This window comes from Choloepus didactylus, chromosome 19 (genome assembly GCF_015220235.1).
Source record: "Choloepus didactylus isolate mChoDid1 chromosome 19, mChoDid1.pri, whole genome shotgun sequence".
In the NCBI taxonomy this organism is placed as follows: domain Eukaryota; kingdom Metazoa; phylum Chordata; class Mammalia; order Pilosa; family Megalonychidae; genus Choloepus; species Choloepus didactylus.
Genome location: NC_051325.1, coordinates 45,459,492 through 45,482,365, shown reverse-complemented (window position 1 = coordinate 45,482,365; position 22,874 = coordinate 45,459,492). Strand labels below are relative to the sequence as shown.

Below are 22,874 nucleotides of genomic sequence, written 5' to 3'. Positions count from 1 at the left end.
ATTTCCTTCAAGAACTTTTCCTTTGCATTCACAACTTGACTGGCGCAAGAGGCCTAGCTTTCCACCTATCTCAGCTTTTGACATGCCTTTCTCACTAAGCTTAATCATTTCTAGCTTTTGATTTAAAGTGAGAGATGTACAACTTTTCCTTTCACTTGAACACTTACAGGCCATTGTAGGGTTCTTACTTGGCCTAACTTCAATATCGTGTATCTCAGGGAATAGGGAGGCCTAGATATTGCTCGCTCGCTGGAATCCTGTGTTTTTGAGGAACTGTCACAGTGGTTTCCACAGCAGCTGTACCATTTTACACACCCACCAACAATGTACGAGGATTCCTATTGTCAAGTTGTTATTTTCAGTTTTGTTTTTTGTTTTTTTTTTTAAATAATGGCCATCCTTGTGGGTATGAGGTTGTATCTCATTGTGTTTTTAATTTGCCTTTCCCTAATGGCTGATGATGTTGAGCATCTTTTCATGTGTTTATTGATAATCTGTAGATCTTCTTTGGAGAAACTATTCAAGTAGTTGCCCATTTTTAAATGGGGTTGTTTGTCTTTTTGCTGTTGAGTTGTAAGACTGTATATTTTGGATATTAAACCTTTATTAGATACATGGTTTCCAAATATTTTCTCCCAGTTTGTAGGTTGTTTTTTCACTTTCTTGTTAATGTCCTTTGAAACATGACATTGTGTCTTTTTCAGGAATATTGTGGATTGGTAATTTTGAATAAAAAGAAACATTTTTTGTTTTGTTTTGTTTTAACAAACAAGGCAGTTTATGAGTTAGCATTTTGCATATTTTATCACTTGGCCTCTCTCCATTTTATCCTTGTGTGCCCAAATGCTTGTCTCTGTTTAGATTGTCAGTTTAATATGAACTATTATTGGTACCTTGTGGTCCATGATCTCCAGTCTGTTCCTTTTAGGCCATTTTCAGAGTGGTAATTTAATGATTTAATGTCCTTCTTGTTAGAAGCTGAAATACTTTATTTAGGCTTTTTGTGTTACCCCCACCCTCACCCCCAACACACACACACACACACACACACACACACACACACCACACTGACCTCATGGATGAATAATTTTTTGTCTTATATTTTTTAATCCTCAGCAAATATCTTTTCCAAACTTCCAGTATGTGCTATATAAAACTTCCAGTGTGTGGTATAATTTTATATTTTTTCATCACCAATATCTGCTTTTTGAGGTATTTCCCCCTTTTAACATTGAAGAATTGTATTGCATTTTTTGGGTTTCCCTTCTCACTCTAGGATGTCCCATCTTTGCCACTCCCTAAGAATATAACCTTGGATAAATCGCTTCTTCTCTGTGAACTGGCTATATTATCTGTAAGATGAGCCGTAGACTAGCCAGTTATTTATGATTCCTGGAGTGGAATTGCTGGGATATGAGTAGGTATCTGTTTAGTTTTATAAGTAGCTGCCTGACCTTTTCCCAAAGTGGTTGTATACTCCATCCCATTTAGCATTTCTAACCAAGTCTTGTCTTGTTGGTTTGGTGGCCTACCAGTTGTTACAGTTAGCTGGGAGGCCACAAAATACTTGATGAAATGAACATGAGCTTTTGTCCAGATAGAGAATTCAAATTCAGGCTCTTCCACTTACCAGCTGTATAGCCTTGGGTGCATCTCTTAACATCACTGATATTCCCTTTCTCCATATATATGCTAACCTGTTAGGATAGCTGTGATGATTAGAGATATCATAAAACATACCTAGTATAATTCCTGGTGTATCCATGTATTATGTGTTCAATAAATATTAGCTGCTATAATTATTATTGCCTAGTGACTGAATATCCTGTTACTACCCCCTGCTTCTAGCTGCCTTGGAAAGCCCTATCTTTTAGGAGGTATGAGTTGAAGAGACCTGTAGGGGAGTGCCTTGGTAGAATTAGGTCTTTTATGTGTTATCTTTGAAAGCGTCTTTAATGAACAAACCTGCATCTCTTGCTTTTTTAGTGTGTCCACCTCAGCATGCTAAGCAAAAACTTGTTCCCTCAGGGCCAAGTGTTCCCAACACAGAACTCAGTAATGTTCTGGGAATGGCTAAGCACTCACAGGATCCAAGCTTTAACTGGATACCTGTTACCCCATTGCTATGGTCTCTTCTTCTCCTGTATTTGATTTTAAATTCCTTTTAAGTTCACTTAGCTTCTCCTTTTCCTAAGCCATCTTAAATACTGAATCTACAATGAGGGAGTCAAACTGAATTGTTTTCTTTTTCTTTTTTTAAGTGGTGTGCCCTCCAGAATGACCATTTCCCTCTAGATTTAGGCTTGTTTATGTGGTTGGACTGTATTTATGATAAAGATCCAAAAAGGCTTTCTTTTCTTTCATCCTTTTCTCCTGATGTTTTCAATGTTATGTTTGGAAGCAACAGACTAGGGAAAGGAACAAGAAAAACAGAAGGGGAAATATGCAGCTGAATTTTGCACTCTCCATCACTCCCAGGGTGGGCCAGGAAGTCTGAGCACACGTCCAGTAACCAGCATGCCAGTGGGAAAACATACCACCTGGAAAAGTGTCTCTGCCCTTTAGCAAATGCCAGGCCTCTTGTTAGAAGGAAGCTACTCACAAATGGTGTTGTTCCTAAGCCATCATCCAAAGATGGTCATAGCCATCTCACTGGAGAGCATGTCGGTCCCTACCCGGCACTCCTGAAGTCATTTGTTTGTTCTAGAGCTAGGAGAGTGTGTTCTTTCCTGAAGTCAGCACCCACATTATTATCTGATTATTGCATTAGCTTGGGCATGAAATGGCAAATGTTTTTTGCTGCAGCAGACCTGAGAGTGTGAGATGTACCTATTAATTCCAAAGGGATGTTTCCCTAAAAGTGACCACTGTGGAGGCTGCACCTTTAATTGGTGGTGCTCAAAAACAACATCGAAACTACCCTTTTAGGGTTCCCTTTAGTACATGTGACGTAGTCTTCCTAGTGACATCTTTCACAATAAAGCTTCCTCTTCTGGGTAGTTTGGTTTTTGCAAATAGCCAAAGATTATTTGGTGCTGAGTCTAATGGCTAAGTTAGTTGATTATACAGAAGAACACAATTTTTAGTTAAAAATAAAAGGAGTAGCTTTGAGTGATCCTGATTTTCTTGAAAATTACCCCAGCTGAATGTTGTTGCTGCTTGCTGATAGGTGAGAACAAAGATTTGGGGAAACAAAGCAACACACTGAGTTGGAACCTGTATCCTTATCAGCTCAGTGATATCATCTTTATTTACCAAGTTTCAGAACAACATTTAATGATAACTTCTTGTGTGTTAGCATGATAAATGCCATTCTGGGCCAGAACAATGTGCCTAGGATTTTGTGATAGTGACATCTAAAGGTCTTTTGTAGGAGACTTCTATACTTGCGTATTGTAGACTTGGAGCTTAAAAGATTGTTCAGATTTCCACTTATAACTATGGAAATCCTTCAGATTTTTATGTACTGTTTTGTTGACCACCCCACCCCACCCCACCCCATAATAACGCTAGCAGCAACTTAGTACAGCTCCACAAGGGCAAAGGCCACATGTGTCTTGTTCGCCAGTATGTCTCCAGCCTAGCACACAGTAGGAACTAACACATCAGTAAATATTTGTTGAATGAATCCATTCATTCGAACTTAATGCTCCTTGCATGAAGCAAGCAATGGAAGGGTAATATGCTTTTCTATTTCTCTCTCTTTTACAGTTATCAAATTTAAAAGTTCTGAGTCACTCCCCAATGTCTGATGCCTCTGTCAATTTTGACTACAAATCCCCATCCCCGTTTGACTGCAGCACTGATCAGGAAGAGAAAATTGAAGATGTTGCTAGTCAGTGTCTGCCCCAGAAGGACTTGTATGCTGTTGAAGAGGAAGCTGATACCCTTTTCTCTAGGAAAATGACATCCCATAATGGGATGGAGAACAGTGGAGGAGGAGGCACTGGAGTGAAGAAGAAACGGAAGAAAAAAGATCCAGGAGAGCAAGAGTGTGCAGCAAAGGGAAGTAGGGACAGGGAGCCCAAGCCAAAGAGGAAGCGAGAACCTAAAGAGCCAAAGGAACCCAAGAAGACTAAGGAACCGAGAAAGGCCAAGGAGCCCAAGGAACCGAAGCAGAAGGATGGAGCAAAGAAGACACGGAAGCCCCGGGAGGCCTCAGGCACCAAGGAGGCCAAAGAGAAGAGGGGTAGCGCTGACTCCACAGTGAGGACGAAGTCCAGGAAGACCAGGTGCGCAGCTTTTTCCGTGCTCTGAGCACTTTGCTCTGTCTCCACAGAATCATTTCCCTTTGGTATTGCCAAGTTGCTGGGCATAACTTTACTGCAGAAGTCCAGTAGGAGGACTCAGAAGTTCAAAGGGGGAGCTAAGTGGACTTATCTTTCATCTTTTATCTATCCAAGTGACCATGGGCCTAAGTTTTATACCTCACTTTTGTATAAAGTAGTGGATGGGGCAACCGCTTGGTTCTAATACAGGGGGCTGTCCTTGGAAGTTGCTGTTTTCTGATTGCATTTCAGGAGTTGACAAACTTGAAAAACAGCATTTGTGTTTTTAGGATACTCCAAGGACCATTCCTCCATCTCAGTTGTCCTTTTTGGCCCGAATACTTAATATTTAGCATTCTTTCATTGGTGGCTGGGATCCTGTCTCATGTGTGGATGCCCCCTAAATCCTATGTTGAAGTGCTCCTTGTGTGCATATAACTTTTGGCCAAAAATGAGCCACTTTCCTCACTACCTGATGAGAGAAGAGTAACCTTAATTAATACTGGCCATACTATTTCTTGCAATTTCTTTTGGATTAAAAGAATTAAAATATAACATGGGGAGGTTTTAAAGGAAGGTCTGTTAAAGGGAAGGTGGAATTGTTGGAATAGCAGCAGTTTAGAGAGTGGCAGGAGAGCAGATACTAGGAAATCAGTGACGCAGGAAGCCTGGGAGAACTTTCTTTGCACAGAGTTCCAAACAGAAGAGGGCTGAATTGCTTCTTTTAGGCTCTGTGCTCTCTGGGTGTGAGGACCACTCATGCTCTCTATCAGCATCTTGCACAGTGCCTAATGCATCAACAGGTGCTCAGGAAATGTTGAATAAATGAGCCCAGCGGCGACCATGATGACTTGTAGGGAGATAAGAGGGCATGGGTACAGATTCACTGCAAAGTGGATGATATTAAGGGCCCGTACTATATCTATCAGGATAGCAAATGTACTCCTTTCCATATTCACAGGATTCATTATATGTCATCTATATACAAATACAGTGTTTATCATTTTCTCTTTATGAAACTTTGTGAAGAGCATTATATTTAAACTTTTTGAGGAAATACAGTGCAAACACTACATGATCCCAATCTTAAGGAATTTAAGTTTCTAAAATCTTAGTGCAGAGAGGTAGGACAAGTATATGTATACATATATCAGATTAGGAGCACCCATAAAAATCCAGAGATTTTGTGAATGCTCATTACCTAAGGTAACAAGGCCATCAGACCTGTTCAGGGTTAGGAATGGATGGAGGTACATTTTAAAGAGAGAAAGTATTTTAGGTGGCCTGTTCTCTGACTTGGGGTTTACTATATGGTTCTCTTATCTTTCAGAAGGACAGATTGCTGAAACCAGGGTATGATTTCCTAATCCAAGTTAAAATTTTGCCTCATGATATTCACTCTCTTCTGCCTGGCAAGGGATTTCATCTTTTATCTATCCAGTGGCTTAGGTGGGATCCTAGGAATGTAGTTTTCAGAGAATGGCCAGAGAGTACTTTAGACAAGATAAGGAGAGGTAGGTAAAATCAGGAGTCTGACTAAGAAAAACTTCTTGGGGCTTGTTTCTCAGTGAATCTAGTAAGCATATTCTGATCTCTGATTTGTGTATCGGGTGGCAGAGTGACTTTTTGGCTTCTGCCAATTTTGATCTCCAAATTACTTTGGAGAAGCTGAAGTAGTTCTTTAGGGTAACAGTACAGGTGAAAAGGGTGAATCGGACTAGAGTTAGTGGAGTGACTTAATTTGGTTATTACAGAGGACAATGAGTAATGAGGGTAGTGTTTTAGAATAAGGGTAATTAGAGGAGGATTTCACAGCCCTAATGAGGAATCCGGTTTGGGTGTAGAAGGCAATAGAAAGCCATACAGGTATCTGAGCTCACATAGCTTCTCTGGTCTCTAATGTTACAATTTTATCTACCTCTTAAAGGAGTTTATATTTCTTTTATGTGGGATAAGATAGTGAGTATGCAGACATTCCATTTTGGTGGAATAAGGAGACATTTCACAAAATAGAGTTGTGTGTCAAAAGTATCTTTTTTTTGCATCATTTTTTTAAATTTTGAAATAAATTCAAAGTTATAGGAACAGTTGCAAAAACAATACTAACCCCATACACAGAATTCCATCATACCCTGACCCCCCTCCCCCGATAGCTCAGTCCACCAACTTGAACGTGCTGTCACATCGCTATTTCTTTCCCTCCCTCCCTCCCTCCCAATCATCCATCATCTGTTGCTCTGTCTTCTGAACATATGAGAGCTAGCTGCACACATCCTTGAACATACACTGTAATTCCCATATAACTTCCCATGAACAAGAACATTCTTTTATGCAATCCCATTAAGTGCAGCTAAGAAGTACAGAGATTCAACAATGATACAAAGCTTACATTCTGTATTTCCTTTTCCTTATGTCTCAACTGTGTCCCTTTGAGCCACCTGTCCTCTATCCTCCAATCCCATCCAAGTTTATCTTTGGCATTCAATTGTCATCTATTTTGACTTTTTTTTTTTTTTCCAATTGTGGAGATTTATATACAGCCTAAATCTTCCCATTCCACCCCCTCCCTAGCCTTCCATTAGTGGGATTAATCACATTTAGAATGTTGTAATGCTCTTTCCCATCATCCATTACTAGAAATTTCCCTTCACCTCAAACAGCAACTGTACACTTACTTCTTAACTCCCCGTTGCCCCTTCCCCCGTTTCTCTTAACCCAAACTCTACTTTTCATCTCTATGGTTATATTCTCTGATAATTTCTTTGTGTTTACTGTGGGGTTTAAAATTAACCACTTAAATCCATATCAGTCTTGTTTTTCTTTGATACCACCTTCACTTCAATAGGACACATAAACTACATTCCTATACTTCTCCATTCCCCCACCTTTATATAGTTGTCTAAAATTACATATTTTACGTTGAGTTCAAAACCACTGATTTTTCATTAGAGTTTGTGTATTTTATATCAAGTAGGAAGTTAATAGTGGAGTTACAGTTCAAAAATTATTGACTTCTATTTGTATTCCATTGTGGTTGGAGAATGTGCTTTGAGTATATTCAATTTTTTTTTTTTTTAATTTCTTGAGGCTTGTTTTATGCCCCAGATTATGTTCCCTTCTGGAGAAAGATCCGTGATCACTGGAGAAAAATGAGTGTCCTGGTGATTTGGGATGTAAGGTACTATATATGTCAGTTAAAATTCTCTTATCTCTTTCTCCTTTGTGTCTCTGTTGGTAGGACTCCCTTTAGAATCTGAAGTAGGGCAGGTCTTTTATTGGCAAACTCTCTCAGCATTTGTTTGTCTGTGAAAAATTTAAGCTCTCCCTCAAATTTGAAGGAGAGTTTTGCTGGATAAAGTATTCTTGGTTGGAAATTTTTCTCTCAGAATTTTAAATATGTCATGCCACTGCCTTCTTGCCTCCACGGTGGCTGCTGAGTAGTCACAACTTAGTCTTATGTTGTTTCCTTTGTATGTGGTGAATTGCTTTTCTCTTGCTGCTTTCAGAACTTGCTCCTTCTCCAGTATTTGAGAATCTGATCAGAATACGTCTCAGAGTGGGTTTATTAGGATTTATTCTATTTAGAATTCACTGGGCATTTATGCTTTGTGTATTTATATTGTGTGTAAGGTTTGGGAAGTTTTCCCCAACAATTTCTTTGAATACTCTTTCTAGACCTTTACCCTTCTCTTCCTCTTCTGGGACACCAATGAGTCTTAAGTTTGGATGTTTTATTTTATCTATCATATCCCTGAGATCCATGTTGATTTTTTCAATTTTTTTCTCCATTCTTTCTTTTGTTCTTTCATTTTCTGTTCTGTGGACTTCTAGGACACTGAGACATTGTTCAGCTTCCTCTAGTCTTGTATTGTGAATATCCAGAGTCTTTTTAATGTGGCCAACAGTTTCTTTTATTTCCATAAGATCTTCTATTTTTTAATTTACTCTTGCAATGTCTTCTTTATGCTCTTCTAGGGTCTTCTTTATGTCGCTTATATCCTGGGCCATGGTTTTCTTGATGTCCTTTAAATCCTTTGCCTTGTTTTCGTTCCTCGATTGTAGTTCTTTGATTAACTGTGCAAGGTATTCTGTGTCTACCGATATCTTGATTTGTGTGTTTGGAGTTGGATTCTCCATATCATCTGGTTTTATCATATGCATTAAGATTTTCTGTTGTTTTTGGCCTCTTGGCATTTGCTTTGCTTGATAGGGTTCTTTCAAGTTGGAAAAAAAAATTCCTATCTAATTTTTCAGAAACACAGTTTGGTGGCATACACTTTCTCTAACTACCCAGCAGATGGCATCTGTGAGTCACCTATACCCCTCAAGTCAGTTCTCCACCTTGTCCCCGCAATGTGTGGGGAAATGATTCTTGTGGGGTTCAGTTGGAGAACTCAGTTTGGGTGTGTTGCTAGAGCTGTCTGCCCTGAATGTGGGGTGTGTGTACCGGTGGCCAGGGAGGAAGGACAGTTTTAATATTGAAATCCCCCAGGTTCCCGGGGATTCAAGGCCACCGCAAAAGTCTAAGCCTTCATTTTCATTTCAGCCCCAGACCCTCTGTCTTGCTGTCCCACAAACCACCGGACTTGGTGTAGTGTCCCTGGGTTCTCCGAGTGGGTCCCCCCCACCCAGCTGCGATCCTCCAGGACCTTGCCGAGGGAATGCTGTGCTACGTCACCAGTGCGCGCCATCCCTCAAGGGAAGCCCCCGGCCGCCGGGCCATGCTGGAACGCTTTCAGCCTGAAGCAAAGATGGCCGAACGGGGTGTCTCCACACCCCGCTCCTCGCACAGTTCCTCCTTCCCAGCTCTGGGACAACCGGCGGGGCTCTGGGCTGTGGGCACGGCCCTGGGCAGGAGTTATCCAGCCCTCCGTGGGGCCAGCTGTTAGCCGCGGGGTTTCTTTCTGCTTCCACCTCTCCCCTCCGTTCCTCCGGCCCCAAGGGTATATGCGGTGGGCTGTCTTCCAGGCCAGACACCAAAAGGCCGGCCCAGCCCCCTCTTGCTGTGTTATATTGCATGGTTCCCACTATTACAGCTGCAGCTGCTCCTGGGTTTTTCCCTTTTTTTTTTTTTTTTTTTAAAAGAGCCCATCAGTCTCCACACGCCAAACCCTGGCTTCTCCAGACCGCTGCATGGCTGCAGGTCTTCCAGCCAGCTTACTCACTCGTTTCAGAATTCAGACTCCCGGTTTCACCAAGTGTACGTCCTCTGTGGAACTAGAAGACCTCGTCCAGCTGGCGCATCGCTGTAGCTGGTATTCTGGGTCACTTTCTAGTTTTTATCTAGTGTTTTTCACGGAGGTGTATTTTTGCCCTGTCTCACTTAGCTGCCATCTTAGTTTTTCCCGTCAAAAGTGTCTATAGCAATAATTACAGGATCATGATTTTGATTTATTAGGCTGTATAAATTTAAGTGACTTGGAGAAGTGCTCGATAGGGTTTCCCAAGGCTTAGAAGGAGAACCTCTTGAGGTTTGTAAATCCAGGAGACACACTTTATGAGGATGCTGGCAGATAGATAGAACTTGACATTTCTTTAGAAATGTGGGCAAGTTACATTACTCCTTTATTTGGGGGATGTTATAATATTGACTTGTAGCATAATAGAATTCTTCTGTGTCGCCCATATAGGGTTCTGAACTGGTAAACTTTTGGTTTCTTCTTTATATCCTTATAAAATTGCTTTGGACCCTTTAATTGATGATCCCACTGGTCATCAGAAGCTATTTTAGTTATAAAAGGATATTAATTGATAAAAATATATATGTCATTAAGTTTTTTGTGCTCTTTGATTTACTGTTTAAGATTGGCTCAAATATGTGTTTTGATTTGAGCAGTTATTGATTAGACCCTGCATAATACTTGATGGTTACAAATGATTCACTGAATGCTTAGGTTGTTGTGGGAGCTTCATAACTGATTTACAGGCTTCGAGTCTTTTCTTCCTGCAGTCCATCTTGACAGCTGCCACCAAGCTAATTTTCTGAAGTATGGCTATTAATGAAGTATGGCTGTTAAATGAAGTATGGCTGGTACCTTATTTATGTTGGTAGTGTAGGGCAGGGTGATAAATCATACCCTTCTTCTCTCTCAGTTCCAAATCATTTAACAGAGAAATGGAGGTCTAATTACCAGCTTTATTATTAATAAATCGGATTGAAGAACTTACATTGGCATGTGGCCCAAATTGGACTGCTTATTTTTCCCTCATTTGAGTTTATTCACCAGAACCAGGCACATCACTGAAGTAAAGGAGAGGACACTGGGCCATGTACTTCCCATTGCTTTTCTCAGTAGCACCAATCACGTATGTCTCCAAAGAAGTGAGTTGAGTTTGAAGGACAGAAAATATGTTTCCAGTGTTTTCTATTCTAGGGAGTGAAACATGATTTTCCTCAGGAAAACATAGAGACAGGGAAATAGGATTCCTCCTAACAAATTATATCTGCTCAGAAACTTCTGATTGTGCCTATTGCCGCCAAGGCAAAACTCAGACTCCTTTTCTGATATTCAGACCCTTTGCAGTCTGGCCCCATGCTGCCTTTCCATCTCTCTACTCCCTGACACAGACATTGCCAGCTTGATTGGTCTCATTAGCCCTGTACATCCTTAACTTAACTCATTTCTCCTTTGAATTAATTGCTCATGCTGTTTTCCCCAACCATTATATACCCTTTGCCTTTCTCCCAGTATCCCAAGTTCTTTCTGTTCAGGTCTGAGTACAAGTCCCAATTCTCCAAACCATGATACCTGTGTGTTCCCTCTATACTTACTTCTGTAGCTCTTGGATCCTCACTTTCCATTATAGATCATAGACTTTTAGACCTGGGAATGCTAAAAGACATCATCTAGTGCAACCCCGTCATACTGTAACCAGGGAAATGGAGGCCCATAGAGAAGTGACTTGTTTATGTCATTCACAAGGGTGTATTATAAATTCGGGCCTTCTGATTCCCAATCTTAAACTTTTCCCTGTGCAACAGGTTGCCTCTCAATCTTAAACTGTTGTTTTCATGTATATCAGTACATGTGACTTGTCTCCTCAACAAAAGTTATATGCCTTCAGGTGAAGACCACCATGCCTTATGTCTTTTATGTCCCTGGGTGCCAATCACCAGAGAGGCTTGTCAGTTTGTTAGACACCTAGGAGGCATGCATATATTATATATTAATTGTGTAATTTAATTGTATTCCTGGAACAAAGAGTTTTTCTCCCTGAAAGTAAGACCCATGTAAGACATCATATAATAACTAACATTGTTAAAATAACAGTAAGTGATTTCTCCATTATATAATTAAGGAAATGAAAGTTTAAAAAATTAAGGCACAAAGCTAACGAGCAGCAATATCAGGATTTGACTCCAGGTTTACCTCATGTAACATCCAGGCATTTCCCTCACCGCCCAACCCCCGGCTTTGCATCTCTTTATTCTTTTAAGAGAAGGTTAGGAATGGAAAATGGTGGAGAGATTCCAGTGTCAGAGAAATTGTTTTGTTTTGTTTTTTCCTTCAAACCATAATGTTTTTTATTTAAACTAATTTATGGTTTAAAGAACAAATTACAGAAAACATTAATCTTACTTTTCAGTGTTCTGTATATTAATTTTGGAGGTTATAAGGATTTATCTTTTTATTTTTTAAATGATGGAAGGTACTTTTCTTTTTTGCGTTTCACTTGGCAGAAAAAAACCAATAGTGCTACATTGATGTATTCTATTTAGAACAATTTTAGATAAAACAAAAACAAACAAAAAACAGGTTCTCAAAAGAACCCTTAGTAAGTAATGCAAAAAAGGGAAGTCACTTGAAACTTCTAATTCTATCCTTTTTGGGGGAGAATCTGATACTATAAAGTAAAACATCTTTTGTTCATTAAACTTTTTTTTTTTTTAATGGAATAAACAAATTAGGAAGGTAACAGGGAAGGAAGCAATAACTGGATCATGTTAAAGTAAGGAAAACTGGCTAATGACATGATTTAAAGACTACTAATGAAAGAGTAAGAAGAGCTTAAAAAAATAAGAGGACAATTAAGGTATTGAATTATACTAAAAAAGAGAAATGTGGCAGATTCCTGCATTTGGTTAATGTTTCTGTAAGAGGCTCCATCATAAAACTGAACTGTAAAATTATTTTCAAAATGTAATATATATAACACAAAATGAATTTTTAGCAAACTTTAGTAAACTCTTTTGTTATAAATTACCCAAATTTTATAAACAGATCCTCCCTAACTTGCATGCATTTTGTTTAAAGTAATAACTTTATATCATACAAATAAATTTCAAGTATGAAAAGTGCATTATTGCAATAATACCTCTTTGCAAGTCTAAAATTCTTGGTTTATAATAGAACTGTAAAGTGAAAAATAAAAAAACCAAAAAGGAGTAAAACCATCAGTGCCATCTATTGCAGAAGTCCAACATCTTCTTAAAATGTTGCTCAACAAGTTGCAGAGAACCATGTCTGGAAGCAACATATAACTGAAAAGAAGTTACTTCTTTTTTTTTAACCATTTTACATTATTATTGCCTCTAGTATTTCTCCTTCCCAAATAGAATTCACATCTTCTATAAAGTTGCTCTTGAGTCAGCCATTCTGTGCAGCTGCCACTTGTTTGTTTCCAAAGTCATCATCTTCTTCATGTGTTTTCTTCAAACTGCCTTTGGTACCAGAATGGACAGATAATGACCTTTCTATCTGTAGTGGTGACATCATCTGTATGGTTAATTTTGCAAGGTAGATGGCTTCATATTCCTGAAGTTGATGGACAAATCCAGCATTAGGATTAATACAAAATCTTCTTTCTTGAACATAAGGAAATGCATCTCTGTTGTTCATTCCATATGTTTCCATAATGTTTGCAATAACAAAGGCAGCACTCCTGGAGATCCCTCCATTTCCATGGACAGGAACTTTTCCTCCAGTTTGTAAGCTCCCATCAATAAATTCTTTAGTCATGGAAAAAAAAGGTATTATATTTTCAACTGGATTATCTGTAATATCCAAGACTAAATATCGAAATAATTGCTGAAAGTTTGATATAATAAAGTTTGCTTCAATACTGTGTCTTATGCATATTATATGGGTTATTCCATGTTTCCGTAGTATAGGTAGCTTGCTTTTCATAGCAGAAGAATATGGGCCTAAAGGAATCCAGGTGAAATTTCCTGCATCTCTTGTCTCATAGGATAGGTCCATTCCTCAGCATCTTCTTTGCACTGTGGGAGGGTGGGGAACTCCAGCTTCCCATCCTGCATGGTCCTGGCCTGCGGGCCGGTGGGTGGGGTGGGAGGACAGGTTACCCGGCCGCCGACCCTCAGAGCTGGCAGTGGCGGCGCGAGAGAGAACCGGTGGACCGGCGGACTCGTCGGCAGGCAGCGGGATTACAACCAACACAGGCAATGTAAAGGATCCCGGTGGCAGCAACAGTGAGGAAGAGGAAGGTTGGAGGGCTTGTACCCAGCCGGCATGCTGCCCCCGTCTCCCACCCCCAGTGTTTCTTCACCCTCAGGCTGCCCAGGCGGCGGAATTGTTTTTTTTTTATTTGTAAGAAGTAGTCCCTGTTCTACAAATTTCAGTTTGCACGTTCCATAGTATCAATACCTCTTAAGGACCAGGTGTGGCTCTGGCTTTTCCTTTGCTGTTTTCTCTTTGCACTTGAGGCGGCAAGTAGATAATTGAACATGCCTTCTCCCCTAAAACAGCCATAGGTAGAGTCTAGCAAATTTTTCAAGGATGCTTTTAATATATATTCGGTGCTTAGAGAAGAAAAGTCCAAAACTTTTGAAGTGGGAGAAGACTTTCTTTGTAAGTAACTGCCATCTCTTCCTTCCTTTCCAAATTATCTTAGAGTGTGACTTAGTTGATCCCTTTATTGAATAAAGCGTATGTAAGACATTTCCTCCAGGAATCTGATTTAGGCTCTTTTTGTCATTTCCCTGACTCTGAAATTACAATTTCCTTTAGTATATAGCTTATTTGCTTTTACTGTTTTTTTGATTATAGTACCTTTTTTCAAAGAGTATTGGGGCTTCTGGCACAAGAAGATATATACATAGGTGTATGTGTGTTTATATACCTGCTCATTTATCCAGTTTATTTTTAGTGCCTCCTGTGTGCCTTGCTTTATGAATATTTCTATTGGGAATGAGCCTTGTTGAGGAGCTTTCACAAGTTAGAGACAGCCTTGCAAGTGTTCAAGAAACAGGCAGAAATATAAGCAAATGAAAGACAACCTGGTATAACTTTATACAGAATAGCTGAAAGAATTTAGAGGATTAAGAGTGTTTCAATTCTAGTATAGGGAGTCCCTTGGAAGAAGTAAGTATTGAGCCAGGTAGGTATTAAAGGAATTAATACATGAGAAAAGACTTAAAGCAAAGAGACCAAAAGTTGTTCTTGGGGGAACTTCTGGTTTAAGAGGGAAACCGAGCATATTTTTACCCCCCTTCTTCTCTAGGTCCTATTGAAAAGATGGGAAATACAGAGGGGAATAAAGTCTTCACAATTGTGAGATATTAATATCTGGGCCAGGAAGGCCAAATTTTGGATGTTTATCCAAAAATTTATTGTGTTTATGGATGAATTTTGTGTGGGGGTCCCAGCTCAGAGCATATGATAGCAGATACCATGCTGGTAGCAGATTAGTGCTTTCTCCTCACATTAGAGCTGGCAGCCCTGGAGAAAGGAATGGAGGTAGGCCAGAAATGGAGGTGGCTGATTAAGGAACTGGCTGCAGACTGGCTGCATGGTTTTTCAGCTCTTGTCTGAAGTCAGGCAGTTATTTTGAAGATACATGGAAGAGTCCCCCTTACCTGGGGGAGGGATTGGACTCCAGGTAAGGACTGATATCCACCTGAAGGGCCTTAGGGGCACGAGTTTATCTGCCTTTCCCTGCCTGCGTAGTCTAAGGTCCTGGGGGAGGAGGAGGCAGCCATCTGACAAGTCCTGCCTGTGCTTGCAGAGTTCCCAGCCCGGCCTCCCTTTCAAGGGGTAAGGGTTGTTGGAAAAAGCAAGACTTACTCAGCAGCAGAGGAAAGTCTTACCAATTCACCTGGATTATCAGTTGTTCATTTTTTTAAAACTATTTTTTTTTTCAGTTTTCAAATTGTGGTAAAATATGCATAACATAAAAATCATTTTAGCCATCTTTAAGTGTACAATTCTGTGACATTAAGTACATTTACAATGTCGTGTAACTTTCACCACTATCTATTTCCAGTACATTTTCATCATCCCAAACAGAAATTCATTGCCCATTAAGCAGTAACATCTCATTCTGCTACTCCCCCCAGCCCTTGGTAACCCCTCTTCTACTTTCTGCCTTTAAGAATTTGCTTATTCTAAGTATTTCATATACGAGAAATTATAGAATATTTGTCCTCTTATACCTGGCTTATTTCACTCAACATGATGTCTTCAAGGTTCATCCATGTTGTAACATATATTAGTACTTCATTTTTTTGTGGCTGAATAATATTGCATTGTCTGTATATACTACATTTCGTTTATCCATTTGTCTGTTGATGGGGACTTAGGTTGCTTCCATCTTTTGGCTATGGTGAATAATGCTGCTATGAATATTATTGTGCAAATATTTATTCAAGTCTCTGTTTTCAGTTCTTTCGGGTATATACCTAGAAGTGGGATATTGCAGGTTATATGTAGTTCTACTTTTTTCTAGGGAACTGCCAAACTGTTTTCCACAGTGACTGCACCATTTTACATTTTTACCAAAAAGATACGAGGGTTCCTTTTTCTCCACATCCTCGCCTGCACTTATTTTTTGCTTTTTAAATAATAGTCATTCTTGTGAGTACGAGGTGGTATCTCGTGGTTTTGATTTCCATTTCCCTAATGACTAATGGTTTTAAGCATCTTTTCATGTTTTATTGGCCATTTGTGTATCTTCTTTGGAGAAATGTCTATTCAAGTCCTTTGTCCATTTTTTAAATTACTTTTTTGTTGTTTTTAGAGAAGTTGCAGGTAGAAAAAGCATGAGGAAAGTGCAGAGCTCCCCAACACTCCCCTCACGCACCTTTGTCCATTTTTGAATTGGGTTCTTTGTCTTTCTCCATTGTTGAGTTGTAGTAGTTTTCTATATATTCTGGATTTTTAACCCTTATCAGAGAAAAGATTTCCAAGTATGTTCTACCATTCTGTAGGTTATTTTGCGTTCTTGATATTGCCCTTTGATACACAAAAGTTTTTAATTTTGATAAAGTCCAATTTATCTGTTTTTGTTGTTGTTTCTCATGCTTTTGGTGTAAAATCTAAGAATCCGTTGCCTAATACAAGGTCCTGAAGATATTTCCCTGTGTTTTTTTTTGTAAATGTTTTATAGTTTTAGCTCTTATATTTAGGTTGCTTATCCATTTTGAATTAATTTTTGTATATGGTGAAAGGTAGAGATCCAAATTCATTCTTTCACATATGGATTTCCACGTATGTCCCAGCATCATTTGTTGAAGAGACTTTTCTTTCCCCACTGAATGGACTTGGTGCCCTTGTCAAAATCAACTGGTCATAGATGTGAGGGTTTATTTCTGGGCTCTCATTTCTTTTCCATTGGTTTTTGTGCCTGTACTTAAGCCAGTACCACACTTTTTAAATTACTGTTGTTTATAGTAAGTTTTGAAGTCAGGAAGTGTGATCTGGCAACTTTGTTCAACTTAGTTCATTTTAAATAGGAAAAATCCACCAAAGATTATGAGACCATAGAGGAAAACAAGCAGCTTAAAAGAAGGAAAAAGGGAAATGAGCAGCATAACTGTTCTTAAATAATTCAAGGAAACAACTTGTTAAAATTTTAAATTGATGTCCTCAGATTCAAGATGATGTTTTGTGTACAAAACAAGACTTATTATGAAAAAGGAGTGCGAAAACAAGAAAGAATGACAATTAAAAATACGGTTGCTTAAGCTAGAAAAAAAATTGACAAAAATTGAGTAGGGAAGGTACATAAGCTCTAAATTCTTCTTCATTCATATCAGGAAGTCAGTAGTTATTGCTTAACGTCGATAAATCAGAGGTATGAACATATTTGGCGTTATGGGGCTATGAGTTTAAAGTGATTCTCCCTGGGAAGTGTGATTTGGTGCAAGTGGGGATGGCTTTCACTTTTCATTTGAAACCCTTCTATACTTTTTGAATTTTTATTTTCATTTGCTTTTGTCACTTGTAATAAAAAGTATTTGGTAAAAATCTGCTTTCTCATTTTATAAGTAGGCAGTTTTCTTTTTTAACCTAGGGTAGTATCACAAACCTATATAATCTTTGTTTGGGTGGTTTTGATGATTCAATTAAAGGGATTGAGTGACAGGAGACAGGATAGATTTGGTTCATATTTTGTCTACAGCTGACTATATCTGCACCAAAAAAATTAGTTTTCTGTGTTTTTTTGTTTTTCTTTTTTCTTATTAAATTCAGTTTTATTGAAATACATTCACACACCATACAATCATCCATGGTATACAATCCACTGTCCACAGTATGATAACATAGTTACACGTTCATCACCACAGTCTATCTCTGAGCATTTTCCTTATCTGTGTTGTTTTTTAAAACAATACCTTTAAAATCTATGCTCAGTTTTCTGAATAGAGACTGAACTAATATTGGCATTATCTAAAAGTTAAGTATACAAGTGAGCTCTTTTGGGGTAATATTCCTGATTTTTCATTGTAATCCTGGGAAGAGGTTCAAAGCCTGTAGGAAAACTGGGACTGGAAGCTTCTCTGAAGAGTTGAACCTGGAGTACAGTAGTGGTTCCCAGGCTGGACTTCCAGACTCATGCATGTCTATGGAGGCAGTACCTGGAATCATGAGCTATTTTCAGTAGTTCTCAGTATGGAGATTATGACAACTTACTGTGGCAGTAGTGATTCTTTTCCTACTACGAATCTGATGGACGTTTTATAAAACTTTAATTTTAAAATGGGAAGATGAGTCATTTTGAAATAATTTATTTGATGGATAAAATCTTTCAATACCTGGAATCCTTACAGACAAAGTAATAAAAGATTCCCAGTAGTACGGTGTTGTAATACATACCCAGAAATTCTCACGCTAAGATCCAGCACTTATTTTCTAATTCTCAAATCTAGCAAAGAGACCTGGAGGTTGGGGGCTGGAGATCTGATGAGGGTAAAAGTTTGAGAAAGTATGTCTCCCTAGTATTTTAATACTGTCATTTCATATTTGAAAGGCTAGTTACTTACTTACCTTATACAAACTGCAGAAAGTAGATATGGACAAAATATTTTTGGGGTGAGGCCTATTGGATGTATCATATAGTTGTACTACATAGATGATACAGTTTTTATATTGTGAGTTTCTTGCATGTCAAAAATATATAGTAGGTGTTTTCTTTAAAGTGGATGTATGTTTTATTGTAAAATCAAATTTGATTTGTTGTTACTAAAAATAGGTATGTTGAGCCTCAGAAATCTCATTTTCTATTTTTTCTAGCCTGCAAGCTATTTTGTTCTAATTCTGAAAGCTAGAAAAGAGAAGATTATAGAAATAAGATTACTTTGATCTGGTCTTAGGTGCCATTAAATGGTGGAAGTATAAAGCTGCCTCATTATTCAGCACTCTCTTGGTTACAAGTAACATAAGCACAACTTTGATTTAGCTTAACTTTAAAAAAAAAAAAAAGAAGAAGAAGGGGGTTTACTGACTTAAGGAATCAGAACCAGGAGAAATAGCTGAGGGTTTCACTAGGGCTCTTTGTCTTCAACCTTTCTCTGCCCTTTTCTGGGTCTCAGCTCCATCCTTGGCAATTGCTTTCTTTCCAAGATGGGAATTATGGCTACCTGCAGCTCTGGGTTAGGTCTCAGCTTAACAGCTTCTCACCTAGGAGGAAAGAGATTAATTTTCTTATGTACTCCTATCAAAAAAAATAAATAAATAAAGGAAAGACTCCCAAGTTGGCCTGGCTAGTTCATATGTCCCATCTCTGGACCAATCACTGGTAAAAGGCATAGGGTACCTACCATAGCCCAGCCTGACACTCATAGTCTGGGGATTGATATTGGTGATCAGAAAAACAGGTAGTGAACACAGTATCCACTTTAGCAGTGGGATAGGTATTAATGCAAAATGGATTTTTTTATTTTATATATATATATGTATGTATGTATGTGTTTTTAATTGGATGTCAGTCATGACTAGATGCTTTAAATAGTTCATTTACCCAATGGCTATTATTGATACCATTTCTCAGTCTGGTTTCTCTACCAGTTACTCTCATCTGTTCTTCTCTTTTTGTTAATACTTTATTTCTTCCTAAAGATACCCACTTCGTTTCTCCCGCAAAAAACAAACAAAAAACAACCTGTAAATTTAGTGATGTATATATCAAGGTTAAATTTACTTGTATTGCAAGGCTGAATTCCAACTTCATCAGTGTGAGGACCAAGAATAATGAGTGCCACGTGGCCCTCTCAGCTTCACCTATGTTTGGGTCAAAATCATGCAAACCCAAATTTATAAAATCCATGAAGTAGTGAGGACATTATGGGGTTAGTTCAAGACTATATTATGAGAAATCTGATAGTTATGAAAGTTGGATGTGAAATAACTTTTAATTGCAAAGGATAACAACATCAGATCATTGGAGAAGCAGTCATGAAATCTTGTAGTCATTTTTTAATTCAAAAATTTGTTCCTTAATTACAGAGTCACACATGCTTTTTTTTGTTTTTTTGTTTTGTTTTGTTTTAAGAAAATTATACAATACAGAGGTATAGAAATGAAAAGCCTTCCAGTGAGGCAACTAGATGTGTTGATTGTTGTATAACTTGGTAAATTTGCTAAAAATCATTGAATTGTATACTTAAAATGTCTGAATATCATAAAGTATATAAATTTTACCTTAGTAAAGTTGTTTTTAAAAAGAGCCAATCAAAATAAATAAAATCGAATTAAAAAAAAAAGCCTCCTGTCCCTCAGACCCACCATTCTCACTAGATAACCACTCTATTGGTTTGGTAGATTTGCCCTTCCAGATCTTTTCCTGAATGCCACTAAAACTTTGCTGGAGAACAAATTGAGGATAACTTCCAGAATTGTCTTTGCCCAATTCCATAGTGGCACACAGATTTGGTGACTAAGCTAAGTCAGACATCCAGTTTTGCTGAAGACCAGATTGTGGCCCATTTTTACTCTTAATTGGCATGACTCAGTGAAGGACATTATTCAGCCTGTTGGTTAACTGAGATATATCACTCAATTAGTTTTTGCTTAGCTACTATTTTATGTGATATGTTTAGCTAAATCTCTAGAGGAAGAAGGAATGTCCTTTTTCTCAAGATTTGGAGACATCCAGTAAAACTGAATGATAATTTTTTAAGCTGAACCCAAATTCCTCGAAGTAAATGGACTGATTTGGAAAGAAATGAGTGGCTTGTTCTGTTCTATGATAAGATTTGATGGTTGTCAGAATAGTATTCTTAGCTGAATTTATAAACTGAAGGATAAATTTGCTGTTTTTAGAAGACCAAGGAAAAGATGTAACTTGCCACAAACTTTAAAAAGTAAAACATTCCGTGGAGCTTGATACACATACACCCCTATATATGTATATGAATATATATGTATGTATACATGTGTGTATGTGTATTTATATATATTTATGATTTTTTTCTGGACCATTTGAGAGTAATACTACGTCATGCTGTAAATACTTCAGTATGTATTTCCTAAGACTGGCCATTTTCTTTTCTTTTTTTTTTAAGTAAATTCAGTTTCATTGAAATATATTCACATACCATACAGTCATCCATGGTGTACAATCAACTGTTCATAGTACCATCATATAGCTGTGCATTCATCACCCCAATCTATTTTTGAACATTTTCCTTACACCAGAAAGAATAAGAATGAAAAATAAAAGTAATAAAGAACACCCAAACCATCCCCCATCCCACCCTATTTTTCATTTAATTTTTGTCCCCATTTTTCTACTCATCCGTCCATACACTGGATAAAGGGAGTGCGATCCACAAGGTTTTCACAATCACACTGTCACCCGTTGTAAGCTACATTGTTATACAATCATCTTCAAGAGTAAAGGCTACTGGGTTGGAGTTTGATAGTTTCAGTTATTTACTTCTAGCTATTCCAGTACATTAAAACTTAAAGCAGGTTATCTATCTGGTGTGTAAGAATGTCCACCAGAATGACCTCTAGACTACATTTGAAGTCTCTCAGCCAGTGAAACTTTATTTTGTTTCATTTCGCATCCCCCTTTTGGTCAAGAAGGTGTTCTCAATCCCACGATGCCAGGTCCATGTTCATCTCTGGAGTCATATCCTGTGTTGCCAGGGAGATTTACACCCCTGGGAGTCAGGTTCCACGTAGAAGGGAGGGCAGTGAGTTCACCTGCCAAGTTGGCTTAGCTAGAGAGAGAGAAGGCCATTTTCTTATATAACCATTGTGTAGTTACTACTTTTGTTCTCTTGCAACTAATAAGCAATTTTTGGCAAGATATTTTAAGATCATGGAAATGTTCTTCTCTTCTTCAAAATCTCCCTAGACTTAACATCTATCGGTGATGCTAGACTGCACCAGTCTTTTCTACAGTGGTTACAAAATAATTTGCCAACTCCAGCATTCTACATTTACTGTTCGGATTTACAATAAGCAATAACTGCCCCCTCCCTCCTTCCCTCCCTCCCATCCATCTGTCCACTCATCTTCCTGTCCACCATCCACCCATTCATCCATTCATCCATTTAGGACCCCCCACCCGCCCTTACCAATGTTTATAATTAATTACTGACCACAATTATTTCGCTGCTTAAGCGACCCAATTTTGCTCAGAGTTGCTCTTCACATCGGCTTCTGTGTCATTTGACAGGCCACCTCTATTTTGTTTTATTTTGTTTTTGAGCGCTTTGCTTACTTTCTGACGTAGGAAGATGTTTCAGGCTCATCTTGCATATTCCCTAATCCTAATCCAGCCTTGGATTCAGTCATACTCCAAGAAGTTTTGGTGTTAGAAACCAGGATCTGGGGCTAGACGTACTCATTAGTATTCAGGCATCTTTGCTTCTATGCCCTTCATTTGTCAAAGCTAAGAGGAAAAATATGCACACACTATGTTTATAAATTAGTTGGATTACGATTTGTTTCTCCTTACAATGTGGTTATACTGTTTGCTTGAAATATTCTTGGATTCATTTGCTTAGCTTTTTTTCGTCTTTAGTTTTTCTTTTCCTTTCTGTCCTTATTGATTTAACTTTATGTTTTGAAAATGTAGTACTCTAAACATGCTTCCAAAACTCAAGTCTGTGTAAAAAGATATACTCAGAGAAGCATCACTCCCTCCTGTAACCCTTCCATCCACTGATTAATCATCACCTTTCCCTTACAGGTAATCAGCTTCATTGTTTTCTGGTTTATTCTTCCTGGGCTTCTTTTTGTGAAGATATGCACATGCTTTTGTATTCCCTCTTTTTCTTACGCAAAAGGTAGCATATTATGCTGTGTTACACTTTGCTTTTTTATTTCCACATTTAATGTACCCTAGAAATCACTCTATGTCAGGTCATAGAATTCTTTCCTAATCATTTTTAAAGCTGCATAGTACTTCATTGTG

At 38.3% G+C, this 22,874-nt stretch overlaps 1 protein-coding gene and 1 pseudogene across 3 annotated transcripts in view; one reads left to right on the top strand and one right to left on the bottom strand.

The window, feature by feature from the left end:
- The window catches only part of CHD6 (chromodomain helicase DNA binding protein 6), a 293,252-nt gene that overhangs the window by 84,730 nt on the left and 185,648 nt on the right, over positions 1–22,874 (top strand). For all 3 annotated transcript variants that reach the window (XR_005213217.1, XM_037812432.1, XM_037812433.1), the window contains exon 3: positions 3,712–4,232. Coding sequence is in view for 2 of the 3 variants with exons in the window: in XM_037812432.1 (XP_037668360.1) it covers positions 3,712–4,232 (521 nt within the window). In the remaining variant the exon portion in view is untranslated. The remainder of the gene's footprint in view (positions 1–3,711; positions 4,233–22,874) is intronic.
- Positions 12,857–13,527, bottom strand: LOC119516187 (annotated as a pseudogene).